We start from the raw sequence: 15,365 nt of genomic DNA, 5'->3' as shown, positions 1-15,365 counted from the left end.
AAAAAAAAAAAAAAAAAAGGAAAAGGAAAGAAAAGAAGAAGAAGAAAAAAAGGTTTTTTTTTAGATTTTTTTTTTATTGTTTTCTTATGGCATACTTATTAAATTGGAATACATGAGATGACTGCTAAAATTCTTTGCTTTGAGATTATATAGTAAAATAGTTTTGGTAGGCTAGTAACTTGTAGGCAAGACAGCTATATCAAGTACCATGAATTATCACACTAAAAGAAATCCCACCATGTACTTTTAATCAAAGGGGTAAGCAAACCAGCTTTGCTATTCATATTAAACTGTTCAGTCAAGGGTTTAAGCTTTCAAAGTTCTAAAGAACCTGCATGACAATTTAAAACATTATTAATTTTTCTCCATTAGCCAGATTTTAGTTTAAATGTCCTACCCTTAATTCAGAAATATATTAGTATTAAAGTGCTTACCTGAATGAGCTTGAGACAGGTAAGTTTCTGTTCCAAAGTTTCAATTCTAACCATGAGCCGGGATAAACTAAGAACCTGGTTCTTATCAGAGAGGCCTTCACCATTTTCCATCAGTGCTTCGAGTTCTCCATCCACCTAGCAGAGCAAAGAAAACATTCTAGTTAAAAGTACAACCCACTCACTTATTCAAACAACCTTGGGTTCGGGGAGATGTCCAGCTTCACAAGTAATTTAGAAATGGAAAGAACAATCACAAGAAGGAACCATGCAATTACGCTTGGGGACCAGGGACAGACCCATCACTAAGCCATGCCTGTAATATGAGCTTTGAAAGTTGAGGCAGAAGACCATGAACTCCTCAAGGCCAGCCTAGGCTACTCTGTCTCCAAGTAAGGGAGGGAATAAAACAAACATGACATCTCCTATCATTAAATCTGTTAAAATATAAATTGAAAACCAGGTGAGGTGGCCATATTCCTGGCACTCAAGAGGCAGAGAGAAGTGGGTACCTAAGGCTACAGGATAGCCAGAGCTACATAGTGAAACCCTGTCTCAAACAACCAAATTAGCTTGGTGTTATATATATGCCTTTAATCTCAGCACTCAGGATGTAAAGACCGATGGATCTCTAGAGTTCAAGGTCAGCATGGTCTACAATGGGAGTTCTAGGACAGCAAGGGCTACACAGAGAATAAACATATAAATAAAGAAATAAAAATTGATAAGATCAATCTGAAAAGCATTTCACTCATTCATCAACTATGTGAATGACAAAATATCTGCCTAACATACACTCCTCAATATTCAGCATTGCTGGGCAAGATGAATCAGGCCTATAATCCAAGATATGAGAAATACAAGGCACAAAGAGTTTTGAGGCCTAAGAGACAGTGACATGGCTCAGTGTGTAATGGCACCTGCATCTTTGTCTAATAAATTATATTCTACATGGTAAAAGGAGAGAAATAAACACCTGCAAATTGCCATTAGGCTTCCCTTGGCACCCCTACCCCTACCCACACACACAGATCAAATAAGGGGGAAAAAAGGAAAAATGGATGGGAAGGGATAAGGGAAACAGGAAAATAGGTTCTATAATTCAAACACATATACTTTTAGATGCTAAGATGGAAGATGTTACAATGAATGTAAAATTTAAAGACTATACTTTAGGGCTGGAGAGATGGCTCATCAGTTAAAAGCCCTGGCTGATCTTTCAGTGGACATAGGTTTGATTCCAAGGACCCACAAAGCAGTTCACAACAGTATGCAACTCTAATTTCAGGGGATATGATGACCTCTGCTACCCTCTACTGGCACCAGACACACATGTGGTACACAGACACACAAGCAGGCTAAACACATACAGAAATACTTTTCTCTAAAAAGCTGTCCTTAAGGGAGATAAAGAACAAATAATATAAGATGAAAATATAAAATAAAAAACTGAAAGCATTAGCTAAAATACAAAATAGTTGTATCTCTCCTACCTGGCAATTCCACTTATAAGAACAACACACAGAAAAACATCTGCACAGTATGTACCAGGAAATGCCTATGATGTTAACTACTGTCACATTCATAATGGCAAAACACAAATAAACAACACAAATATGCGTGACACAGTTAAACAAACTGGTGTGCTTATTCAATAGAATACATGTACATATAGGGCAGGTTAGATGGCTCAGTGCTTGCTGCCATTCCTGATGATCTGGGTTTGATCCCTGGGACAGATAGGTAACAGACTCCTGCACACTGTGCCTTAACCTTCACATTTGGCAGAGCTGTGTTCATCCCAAACAAAGACAAGCTCAAAGGAATTATGAGCCAAAAACTTTAAGCAGTTTTCTATTATAATCTATTAAAGTAAAATAAAAACAGCCATCCATACTTCTTTTCCAGTATCTACTCCAAACCTGGATTTTCCTGTTAAATTAATCAGAAAAGCTATTTCCTTAAAACTTCTATTATAAAATAAACAGACAGCAGCAAACTTACTGAATCCTTCTTTCGAGAGCGTTCCTTTTTCATCTTCCCTCCTGCAGCTCTGATACTGACTCTGTTTTCTCCTCCCAAGTAACCCCGGCAGTTGGCTGACCCACAGAAACACTTCTGAGCTTCTTTGCTGTCAGGGAACAGGAGAATGAGGTTTACAAAACTAAAGCATGTAAGAGTGACAACATGTTAAGAATTATACCAACCTACAGGAAATATCAACGTTTTAATATTAATAGACTTACAAACCTGCTTCTAATAGAAATGCCTAAGAACTGCTTGTAAAAAAAAATATTCCTTTTTTCACCACCACTCCTTCTCTTAATTTCTGTATGTGTGGGGCAGAGGGGAAGACAAATTCAACCCATGGGTCCCACAAGTTGAACGAGAGTTCTAATATGCTTCATTTTCAGCCCCTCACTACTTTCTATTTTTGAGACCGTTTCAACAGGTTGGTCAGTCGGGCTTTGAACCTATAGCTTTCTTGCCTCAGCCTCCCATGTAGCTTGATTACAGACATGCACCAGCAGGACTGGCTTCATCGTTTTCCTAATCTTGTATCACCTGTCAGGTAAAACAGGCCAATAAAACTACTTACTGAAACATGAAAATAAGAAGCTATACACATTATTTGTGCTAGACATAAAATAGCTAACACACTTAAGACACTCACTTATGTATAAATGTTCTATTGGTACACCAAAGAGTAAGGTCCACTATTACAAAAACATAAAAAATGCAGTATCACGACACTCAAGGCTTAATTTAACAACTGATCACACAGGATGAGCTCTGACAGGAGTAAATACAGTAACAACTGACTGACTGAAACCACGGAGGCAAGGAAAGTAGCAAAAAGAATTCTGACTTAAGTCTACAGCCTGGGGTAAAATCCACCTCTGCAAGCAATTAAGAGGCAAAAAAGTAAATTGTTTCACATCAACATATCCACTTCCTTGTCCTTAGAAAGGCTAATATAAGCACAGGAAGGAAAAAAGGTAGGAATCGTATGCAGTAACTAGTCTGTAGTTACCTGCTGATAGGAAAAGCAGTATAATTAGAAGAACAGGAATACTTCTTGGCATTTGTCCTGGTTATGATTAGATAACAGTTTCAGAATTGAAAGAATCTCAGAGATCACTAAGTTCTAAAATACAAAAGATGTGAAGAAATATCTGAAACAGACAGCATCACTGCCAAGAAAAGTAGCCACTGGTAAATAAAAAAAAAAAAAAAAACAAAAACTAGACAAAGTAAGAAAATTAAATCTTCTTCTAAAATAGCATGAAAGGATTAAAATATCCTAGAAACTTAATCTCTGTGCCTTTTAATATAAGCATCAAAGGTAACAAAGGTATAATCTGGGGAGGAGGGAAGCTTTCAGAATTCTACACCCTACTTGATATTTCTACCCCTTCACTTTATTGGTTCTATTTAATATTGTTCCTTCCACGGTTTCAATGTGGGAACACAAGCATATATCACTCTACCTTGCTAACTTCAGAGTCCTGGCTGGCTTGGATTTACAATGCAGACCCAGGGTAGCCTTGAAACTCAGAGATCCACGTGCCTCTATTTCCTAGCTGATGGGATCAAAGGAGTATAGCACCACACTCAGCCTTCAAAAACCATTTATTTTATGGTTTATTTGTATGCCTGTGTTTTGCCTGCGTGTACGTCTCTGTGAGGATGTCAGATCCCATGAGACTGGAGTTCAGTTGTGAGCTCCCATGCAGGTGCTGGGAATTGAACCCAAGTCCTCTGGAAGAGCAGTCAGTGCTCCTAACCACTATGCCATCTCTTCAAGCTCCAAAAGGAGTACAATATGGTTGGTATAAGTCAAAAAATATTATCCAAAAGTTGATAAAGGATGGATAAACAAGGATATTATTCTCTTCATACATATATAATGAAGTTGGTATTTCTATAATGAATTCTTTTTCTTCTTCATTTTGCTTTGTGTTTTTTGAGAAAGGGTCTCATGTAGGCTAGGCTGTTCTCAACTTGATACACAAGCAAGAGCGGCCTTGAATTCTCATCCTCCACCTACTACATCACTGCTTCTCAATCTGTGTGGGCCAGGGCTACTTTATGTTGAATGACCCTTTCACAGGGGTTGCCTAAAACCATCTGCATATCAGATATTTACATTATGATTCATAATAGCATAATTAATGATTCATAATAGCATAATTAGTTATGAAGTAGCAACAAAAATAAGTTTATGGCTGGAACCACAACATGATGAAGAAGTGTATTTAAAAGCATTAGGAAGGTTGAGAACATCCTACATGATGGGATCCCCATCACCACATACCATTCTTTTATCTAATATTGGGAATCAAGCCCAGGGATTCCAGCCTTATACTAAAGCTTTATTATATTGAGTTCTGAGGAATATTTCACTGTTCCTGTACTGTAAATCCCTTAGTGGCCAGAAAAATCACATAATAGGGCTGGAGAGATGGCTAAGCGGTTGAGAGCACCGACTGCTCTTCCAGAGGTCCTGAGTTCAAATCCCAGCAACCACATGGTGGCTCACAACCATCTGTCATGAGATCTGATGTCTTCTTCTGGTGTGTCTGAAGACAGCTACAGTGTACATACATAGAATAAATAAATCTTTTTAAAAAATTAAAAAAAAATAAAAATAAAAAAACAAACAAAATCACATAATAGAAAAAAATTATGATGATATACTATAGATGAGAACTGATACTATTTGTAACTTCTAAATAATTCACATGAGAATTTTATATCATTGTATCTGAACATCTATTTTCCCTATCAGAAGCAGCAAAAGGAACCAAAACCATTACTTACCCATATCTTTGGAACTGGTAGTCAAAAGTTAATTCTGAGCCTGAAGGAACTAGTTTGGTGGTAAAAAATCCAACCCTCAGCTGTCCATTCACAGTCCACTGAAATGTTTTGAGAAGACTAGTCATTAGTAACTGATTAATGTTTGTACATCCATTTGTATAAAGACTATTATTACTGACTGGATTACATGTAGAAATCTTTATGTGATATTTTTTCAAAGCAAATTGATTTTTTTCCTTAACTAACCAACATGCCATTCTTATTTAATAGACTATCAAATTATGTATCCATTAATTGGCCTATAATACAAATAATAAAATGAACTGCTATTGGACTGGAGAATGTAGTTAATGGAAAGCACTTGGCTAGTAAACACAAGGCCCTGTATTCAGTCTCTAGCACCGTCAACAGAAATAAAACAAAAACTGCTTTTAACTTATAGTTATATATATGAAAGCTAACTTGGTCTTAAAAAACAAAACTAGAGGATTCTAGGTGTCACTGAGTATCAAAACCGGAGCACAATTCCCAGTACCAAACTGGGGTCTTCTTTAAGAATCAAACTGCTGAGCCATCTCTCCAAGCCATCTTCCACATTGTTTTGAAGCAGGATTTCTCATTTCTGCCACTGAACTACAGCCTAGCCAGTCTACAAGTTTTCAGGTCATTCCCCCCACCTCCCCTTCCCACCTTGCTATAGGAAGAGCACTAGGCCTGATTACAGATGCCCCACTACCACATCTGACGTTTTAATTCTGGAGTCCAGGTATCCAGATGCAAGTAGGTCATCAGGCTTGTACCACACTCCCTTTTCCCACTAACTATCTTCTTCCTCATCCACCAGAGCCTACTTAGAATTTCTTTCTTTTAGGTTTTAAGGATTTATTTTATTCTGTGTATGAGTGTTTTGCCTGCAATGTAATAGGTGCAATACATGCATGCTGGTGCCATGGAGGTCAGACAAAGGCATCAGATCACCTGGAACTGGAGTTACACACACATTGAGAACCACAAGGAGTCAAACCTGGCATCTCTGTAAGAACAGGAATTGCTGAGCTGTCTCTCCAAGACTTTAGCCTAGATTTTCTAATCCCTCTCAACTTTGGCTACTTATGCCATATAAGTGTCAAATTGGCACTTGGAGTCTTGATAAGAGTCTGAACATTAGGGGTTAGAGAGTTGGCTCAATGGCTAAGAGTACCTACTGTTCTACTAGAGGACCCAATTTCACCTCCCAGCACCCACTCTGGCAATTCCTAACTGCCTGTAACCCAAGCACTGTGGAATTCAATGTCTCCCTCCCCTCCCCGCAACACACTCATATACCACACACATCATATACTCACAAAGACATTCACACTATATATAAATTGTTATTTAAGCTCCTTAAAAGAAAGAGGAGCCAGACATGGTAATAAATGCCTTTAATCCCAACACTCAGGAGGGAGAGGCAGGCAAGTCTATCTAAGGCCCGAAGGTCTAGATGGCACGTTCCAGGCCAGCCAAGACTGTATGTAGTGAAACCCTGACTCACAAGAAAGAGGGTTGGGGGGAGAACAGGGTGAAAAGAAAAAGAAGGAAAAGGTAACTGAGGGAGAAGGAAACATTGGTCAAGAGCACTCGCTATTCTGTCACAATATGGGGGCTTAATTCCCAGAACCTGTATGGTGATTCACAACTATCTGTAACTCCAGTCTCAAGCAGATCAGACGCTCCATTTGGACTCTGTAGGTACTGCACACACCTAGTGCTCAGGCACACATGCAAACAAACACCCAAGACAAAGACATAACTTTTTGTTTTGTTTTGTTTTTGGGATAGTATCTGTGTAACCTTGTCTGTCCTAGAACTCACTCTGGAGACCAGGCTGGCCTTAGCTCACAGAGATCTGCCTGTCTGTGACTCCTGAATGTTGGGATTAAGGGCATGTGCCATCACTGCCTGACAACAGATTTTAATATTAAATTCTTTTTAATTACATAAAAATTCAAATATGAAAATAACCATTGATGAAAATTCAGATTTAAGTTTGTATTACAGTAATTTTGAAATAAAATTTAGAATTATAAGCAAGGAAACTATCAAATGTAACAAATTTCTTGGTTGAATTTTAGACTAGAAAAAATTATATGTGTAAAATGCTATTAAAAGGCTGACAAGATGTCTTATCAGGTAAAGGCATGAGTTAAATCTCCTGTACCAACATGGTGAAAGACGCAACTCCTGCAAGTTCTCTGACCTCTACATACATATGCACATGCACGCATGAGAGCATATATATCCACACACACAAAGGTAACAACATAAGTCTTACTTTAAAAAAATCCTTACTTTATTATAAAATTATAAGTCTTTTGATTAATTAAAACTTCCTAAACACTTGTGGAAGGTCGGAGAGGGGTGATAATTGGACATGCACTCTATTTTTAGAATTCTTTATTTTTCTATTTATACAAATCTAAACTTATTCTAAAATGAAAATAAAAAATTATGAAATAAAAAATTAAGAGTAGCTCTGATGTAGAAATTAAAATTAATGGTTAAAAATAGCAATCTTGAATAAATACTTCAAAATTTAATATCAACTTACTTTCTGGGTTTCACAGTTTGGTTCACAGCTATGATTCATGAAACGAGAGCAATTCCCTTTTTGAGTGGCATCTATTATCTGGGAGAAAGAAAAAAATTTAAGTGTCTTAAAGCAAGATCTTAAACTATCCATGCATTTTGAAAATGAAAATGCATTAAGGTAATTTTAATGCTAAAAAAAACAAAAACAAAAAAACCCGCATACATTCCTTTGGTTCCTACCCTATTTTAGAGAACTTTCTATAACAAAGTAACAAATGGCTGACTGCCATTTTAGAATGTTTCTTAAGTAGTTTATATAAAGGCAAAATCATTTCTTGGGCTAGGGATAAGCTTGGTTTGTACAGTGACTGTCTAGAGTGTAGAAATCCTGGATTCAATCCTCAGTCATAGTAGCACACACCTGTAATCCTAGAAACTGGGTGGCAGAGGCAGGAAAATAAGAAGTTTAAGGTCATCCTAAAGTACTTAGCAAGTCAGTGTCCCATGTCTTTAATCCCAGCATTTGGGAGGCAGAGGCAGGAGGATCTGAGAATCCAGGCCAGCCTACTGAGTTCTAGGCAGACCAAAGCTACAAAGTGAGATCTGGTCTCAAAAGAAAAGAGAAAATATGTAACTCTTCTCTCTTACCTACTTCTTATATTTTATTGCATTTCAATTTCACATGTGAAATAATTCCTTTTAAAACAGGGGCTGTGCCACACACAGTTCAGTAGCTCTACAAGGTGAGTATATGTCCAAATGCCCTAGAATGAAAATTCCAGAGACCATACCCAGATTGATTAAGTGAACCTAGAGATAGGTGCTAAGAATTATCATTTTAACCTTGAATATAGAAGCAGATCTAAGGATCTAACAAAGCTTTATCAAGCCACACACAGAAGAGATTTATTGCAAAACACATTATCACATCATTTCTCACAAAAGTTTTGTGGGAAACTATTTTGTTGTCGTTTGTATCAACAAGTAACAAGCTCATTAGTATCACTTTAAAATGGAATGACAGACATTTCTAAATTTCTCAGCATCAAAATATAACCCATATAAAAACATTCTGGCCGGGCGTGGTGGTGCACGCCTTAAATCCCAGCACTTGGGAGGCAGAGGCAGGCGGATTTCTGAGTTCGAGGCCAGCCTGGTCTACAGAGTGAGTTCCAGGACAGCCAGGGCTACACAGAGAAACCCGGTCTTGGAAAAACCAAAACCAACCAACCAAACAAGAACATTCTGGGAATCATCCATGATATTTAAAGTTGTCATATGAAGCATGTATGTTTGAATTTACATCTAAAAACCATCCCTTCCTATCCATTTGTAAACAAATAGAAACAACATATCGTTCTTGTAGTCTCCCCTCCCCCAGCCTGGAACCTGCTTGCTCAGGGGTGGAGCTTCCTGCTCATTCGTTCTGCCACGCCCACTGCTGGACCCTGCCACTTTGCTGTTTGGAGCCACACATATGCTCACCCTGCTACTGGACCCAGAGATCATTTGGCGGGAATCGGGTCCCCTCCCACTTCCTTCATAACTGAGTGTCGGAACAGTAAATTGAGCTTTGATCAAAATGAATTTGACTTGGCTCCGTTCTTTCTTCCAAGCCGTCTAGTTCCTCTCTTGCAGCCCGAGTTGCCATCTCAGTTGAACCGTTCGTTGCGAGCTGCTGGTCGGCCGCAACAGGTTCTGATTCTGTTTTACTTACTGTTTTGAGAAAGTTTTATGTCACCTAAGCTGGCCTCAAACTTCCTAAAGAGATGAAGAAGGTCTTGATCATTCTGCCTTCATCTCCGGAGTGCAGAAATCAGAGGCACAAATGGCTATTCAACAGTTCATTTCTTCTGGCCCCAACTGTTGCCATTTAAACATCAATCAGCACACCAACCCCCATGCCTATCCCCAGTGCAACAGACGCCTACTGTTTTCAGTAAATACACTCACACTGCTCACCTCATCATTTTTCAGGGCCATGAAGTAGTAGTGGATGTTTTTGTTCCGTGCATATTCTTTCACCCGAGCTTTAAACTCTTTATGATCAAGTACCTCTCCACAGTATTCCAGGACAAAGGTGTTCCTACAAAACAATGAAAGAAATAGAATTTCCAGCATAGAAATTATACTTAAAATTTACAAAACTACTAAAACATAAAATGCAAAATATTTATTACGTACTCAATGCCCAGTCTTTGAACCTGAGATCCCCCTACCTCACTCAGTCACTTGAGTACCAAGGCAATATGTGTGCATCTCCTACCTCTTTTCTAAAATATTTAAAAGATCACTGAGTCTAAGAACGTTTAAACTTTATACATACTTCCAAGATGCATATTCTCTACCTGGACACTAAAACAACTGTTTGTGTTGACAATGAGCTCAATGGTAAAGTAGCCACTCGGCCTTATGCCAAGGCCCCGAATTACACCCTTCAGCAATCAACCCCACCCCCAGACACAGTTTAAATATGGCTTACAAATATGGAATCAGTGACTCACAGCTAGCAAAGAGCTCTGAAGAAACTATGATACTGAAAAGTGTCAGGAACAACTAAAGTATTTAAATGCAGTAGCCCTTCTGTGGCCCTTAATTTCATCGTTCTTTACTGATTGTAAAAGTCAAGTTTGTCTTCTGTCTCTTGACTTCTTGGCTGGTCTCACTGTCCAGAACACTACCCAGAACACCTATCATGAATTTGCATCAAACCGCCCTACAAAATGTCAGCAAAGGAACTTTATGCAAAGAGATATTGCCAAGAATAACCCAAAACAATTCTATTTTTTTCACACCAGAAACAAATATGCAAGAGAAAGGGAAGGGGAGAGGAAGAAACATAGAAAAGGCAGGGCTGGAGGGATGGCTCAGCGGTTAAGAGCACTGACTGCTCTTCCAGAGGTCCTGAGTTCAATTCCCAGCAACCACATGGTGGCTCACAACCATCTGTTAGGAGATCTGATGCCCTCTTTTGGTGTGTCTGAAGACAGCTACAGTGTATACAAATACATAAAATAAATAAATCTTGAAAGAAAGAAAGAGAGAGAGAGAGAGAGAGAGAGAGAGAGAGAGGGCATAATGCAGCATCCATGCCTTAAGGCCAAATGACTAGTTGCCTCACTCTGCTATGAGCAAGGACAATCAAGTTTCACAAATAACTCCAATGATGTCTCATAAAGTAATAGCAGTGTACATGACATATACTCTATGGCCAACTGAAAATCCTGGTCAGCATGCTTTCAGATTGACAGCGTACTGTAGGGCCATTTGCTTTAAAACTGAGAAAACTACTCTTTAAGAATGAAAGACAACGCTTACACAGGAGCCCCTGTATATAAATACACCAGAGGTTTATTGATAACTGCTATGGACATATAACACCAAAGGGATATTAACATTGGTGAGCTCAAAATTGGTAAATTATGAATTGTGGACCAAGGAATGGAAGAATAATTCTTATGAGTCATTCTTAAGATGTCTAGAGACCTGACATTTTTTATACATACATATATACATATAATGTATTTACATATAAATGTGTGTATGTATGTATATGTATACATACATACACACACATACAAGATATATATGTGTGTGTGTGTATATATATAAATATATACATTTTTTATGTGACTAGTAATGTGCATGCCTGATGCTCACTGATGTCAGATCCCTGAAGCCTGAGCTATGGAGGGTTCTGAGTTGCCATTTAGGTGCTAGGAACTGAACCCCGGTCCTCTGCAAAAACAAGTATTCTTAACCACTCGGCCATCTCTCTAGTCAGAGGTTTGATATCAACTTTTTTGTTTTTTGTGGGGTTTTTTGTTTTGTTTTGTTTTGTTTTTGTTTTTGAGACAGGGTTTCTCAATGTAGCTCTGTCTGTCTTTAAGCCCTGCTGGTATTAAAGGTGTTTGTATGCAGCACCTACACCACTACCACCATAATTTTGGTTTGGTTTGGTTTCGTTTCGTCTTCCTGAGACAGGGTTTCTCTGTGTTGCCCCGGCTGTCCTGGAACTCACTCTGTAGACCAGGCTGGCCTCGACCTCAGAAATCCACCTGCCTCTGCCTCCCAAGTGCTGGGATTAAAGGCCTGTGCCACCACTGCCCAGCATGTTTTGTTTTTAAGATAAGGTTTCTATGGTGCTTTGAATAACAACTGCCCCCATACTTGGAGGCTTAAGTCACTGGGGAGTAGAACCCTTTTAACAGGATTAGAAAGATCAGGAGGTGTGGCCGTGATGGAGGAGGTAAGCATGGGAGGTGGGCTTTGAGGTTTCAAAAGCCCATGCAAGTCAAAAGTCTCAGGTTCTCTCTTTCCTGCTTCCTTCAGATCAAAAACACCTCACTGCTCCGTCTCCAGAGCCATGTCTCCTTGCATGCTGCAATGCTCTCCACTATGATGATGGATTAGCCTCTGAAATTGTAAGCAAGCACCCAAAACATACTTTCTATTATAAGAGTTTCGTCGGCAATGGTTCTCTTCACAGCAATAGAACAGAGACTAAAGTACTTTCTCTGTGCATCTCTGGCTGTCCTAGAAATGATCTGCCTGACTCTGCCTCCAGATTGCTGGGATTCAATGCACGAGCCCCCATACTAGTTGGGGTCTGACATCTTTAAACCATCCAAAGAACTGGTTTTGCTGTGCCCTTAGAGCTTCAAATTTAGATTCAATGATAATGTATCACTATAGGGGGAAAAATGAACATCCTAAAAACTGTTTTTTGTGATTTCTCTGTAGCATTCCTAACTAAATATGATTAATCTCTCTGGCTTCTGTCAGTTATTATTTTTTTTTTCCAAGACAGGGTTTCTCTGTGTAGCCCTGGCTGTCCTGGAACTCACTCTGTAGGACCAGGCTGGCCTCAAACTCAGAAATCCACCTGCCTCTGCCTCCCAAGTGCTGGGATTAAAGGCATGCGCCACCACGTCCGGCGTCAGTTATCTTAATATACTTTATTGTTCTTTCTTTGGTTATTTTAAACCCATCCTTTATGAAGTTATTAATTAAATCTCAAGTCTCTTCACATTCCTTTATTCTCTGAAATTTTATTACCACTGATAACTTCAACTATTAGCTTTATATACATACAAATGCTTTATTATGCATTGTTCCTAGGTTGTAAACTGAAACAACCTGCCTGGAAGTTTTAAGCTCCACAATTTTAAAAATGTGGTCAAATCTTATTGAACCTGAGTTCAATCCCTAAAATACACATGGTAGAAAGAACTGATTCTCACAAGTTTCTTATCCTCTGACCACCACCACAGACACAAATAAAAACAAAACATAAACCATTAAGTTTTGTTCATAAGATGTTGATATAATCAAAGTGCTTATTAAAAATTACCCTACCAACTGAAAATAATTCTCTTTAAAAAAAAAATTTAGGCTGTTGGAGGTGGTGCACACCTTTGATCCCAGTACTCGGGAGACAGAGGCAGAAGGATTTCTAAGTTTGAGGCCAGCCTGATCTACAGAGTGAGTTCCAGAATAGCCAGGGCTATACAGAGAAACACCATCTTGCATCTTGAAAAACCAAGATGTTTGTATCAGCTGAGTGAGGTGGCATATACATTTAATGTCAGCAATTTCGACAGAGAGACAGTCAGATCCCAGTGAGTCTAAGGTCACCCTGGTCTACTGTGAGTTCCAGGCCAACCAGTGCTACACAATGAGACTCTGTATCTCATGAACAACAAAACTCAAAAGTACCCACAGAAAAATATAGTAAATAAATGTATTTTTGTAACAAATTAGAGCTCAGTAATAACAACCTAGTCACTCATGGCTAAACCTAAAAGCTAAACCACTATCTTTATAATCAATAATTAAGAAGCTAAAGGGATGGCTCAGCAATTAAGAACACTGCCTATTCTTCCAGAGGACCTAGGTTCAACTCCCAGCAACCAACAGAGCAGCTCACAACCACCTGCAATTCAATTCCATAGGATCCAATGGATCTTAGGCTCTAGGCACACAACTGGTGCAGACATCCATTGAGATTAAACATCTATACATGTAAAGTAAAAAATAAATCCTAAGATGTTTCTTTCTGAGCAGAGTTGTATCAATTTTGCAAGTAATGCATAATGACAAGACTCCAAGTCTTACACAGGCCATCTTGTAATTTCAGTAAGTGCTAAAATACATTAGATAGGATCTTTCCCTCTCTTACCAAAAACCAAACTCTCCTCCCTGATCACTGAAGGTATATAACATATGAAACATTATGAAAGCCAGACAGAGTTTAAAGAAATTTGGTCATCTGCCCCAAGTCAGAGCCCACCAGAATGATCACTTGGCCTCTCCAAGGTGCTGTAATACCCAACAGTCTAACGACAGTGCACTCAGGACACACTTTTAATTGAAACAAGTTTAAATACCAGAATCTAACCAACCACTAAAAGATCTAAGAGTGGAAATTTATAGAATATAGCAATACCCAGGGATTAACAGTTTAGACTCGAAGATTCAGCTAAATGAAAGGCCTCAAAAGTCATTTATCATAACTTAGACTGTTAAAAAAAAAAAAAAAAAAAAAAAAACCTTCCAAAAAACCAAAATGGAACTTTTTCTTCATTTTCTAAAAATCAATTTAAGAAACTAGTTACCAAGCAGTCATTCTACACAATGAGCATTATTAAACATCACTGAAATAAATCATTTAACCAAATGCCTAACCAAATCCAACAACACAGAAAACTGACATGAAAGGGATAGAAACCAAACTTACGAAGGAAGATCCTTAGCAGCCCTTAAGCCCCAGCCTTTCTTTTCTGTAAGTATGACTTCTACATCTGCGTGCTGTTTTCTCTGAAACCGTCTGTTTGAACAGTAATCTCCATTTGGACATCGAGAGGAACTGAAATGAAAAATGGGTAAAAGATAATTCTTTAAATACCATAAAGAACTGTAACAGCTTCAACAGAATGTGCTGTATAACAACAAATACCTCAGCTATACTGCACAGTTTAGTTGTGGCTAAGCAATGACCCTTCCTCCGTGTCATCACTTAAAAGCATCCCTAGAATTCAGTGACTACATTGCTCCTGAGGGGGTGCATCCACAGCACAGTCTGGTCATCTCATCATCAAGAGGAAGGTTTGCCTGCCACTTTCTGGTGTCTGGAATACAATCCTCATCTGTACAGAATCTTTGAGGACATGAACAATTACTGGATTTGCTTATCAAAGCTGTACCAATAAACCTTATTAAGCTTTTATGTTACCATGCATGTTTTCTCATCAGAAAGCTACTTAATATTCTTTAAATTACATTTATCTTGCATGTATGTGCAACTCACAGGAGTCAGATCTCTCCTTCCTTTATGTAAGACACAGATCATCAGGCTTCAAGGACTTTTACCCACTGAGCCATCTTGCAAGCCTAGTTATTAATTTTTCCAACAACTTTTTTCCAGGTTAAAAATCAGGCTTGAGCCGGGCGTGGTGGCGCACGCCTTTAATCCCAGCACTCGGGAGGCAGAGGCAGGCGGATTTCTGAGTTCGAGGCCAGCCTGGTCTACAAAGTGAG

At 38.7% G+C, this 15,365-nt stretch overlaps 1 protein-coding gene across 5 annotated transcripts in view; it reads right to left on the bottom strand.

Moving 5' to 3' along the window:
• Window positions 1-15,365, bottom strand: part of Setd2 (SET domain containing 2, histone lysine methyltransferase) — an 86,048-nt gene that overhangs the window by 47,152 nt on the left and 23,531 nt on the right. For all 5 annotated transcript variants that reach the window (XM_029481184.1, XM_029481185.1, XM_029481186.1 and 2 more), the window contains 6 exons: window positions 14,566-14,694; window positions 9,789-9,912; window positions 7,846-7,923; window positions 5,256-5,353; window positions 2,436-2,562; window positions 435-569 (listed from right to left, as the gene is read on the bottom strand). In XM_029481184.1, the coding sequence (XP_029337044.1) occupies window positions 435-569; window positions 2,436-2,562; window positions 5,256-5,353; window positions 7,846-7,923; window positions 9,789-9,912; window positions 14,566-14,694 (691 nt within the window). The remainder of the gene's footprint in view (window positions 1-434; window positions 570-2,435; window positions 2,563-5,255; window positions 5,354-7,845; window positions 7,924-9,788; window positions 9,913-14,565; window positions 14,695-15,365) is intronic.

The sequence above is a fragment of the Mus caroli genome, chromosome 9 (genome assembly GCF_900094665.2).
Source record: "Mus caroli chromosome 9, CAROLI_EIJ_v1.1, whole genome shotgun sequence".
In the NCBI taxonomy this organism is placed as follows: Eukaryota; Metazoa; Chordata; class Mammalia; order Rodentia; family Muridae; genus Mus; species Mus caroli.
The sequence above is the reverse complement of the archived record's forward strand: the minus strand, read 5'-3'. Positions and strand labels throughout refer to the sequence as shown.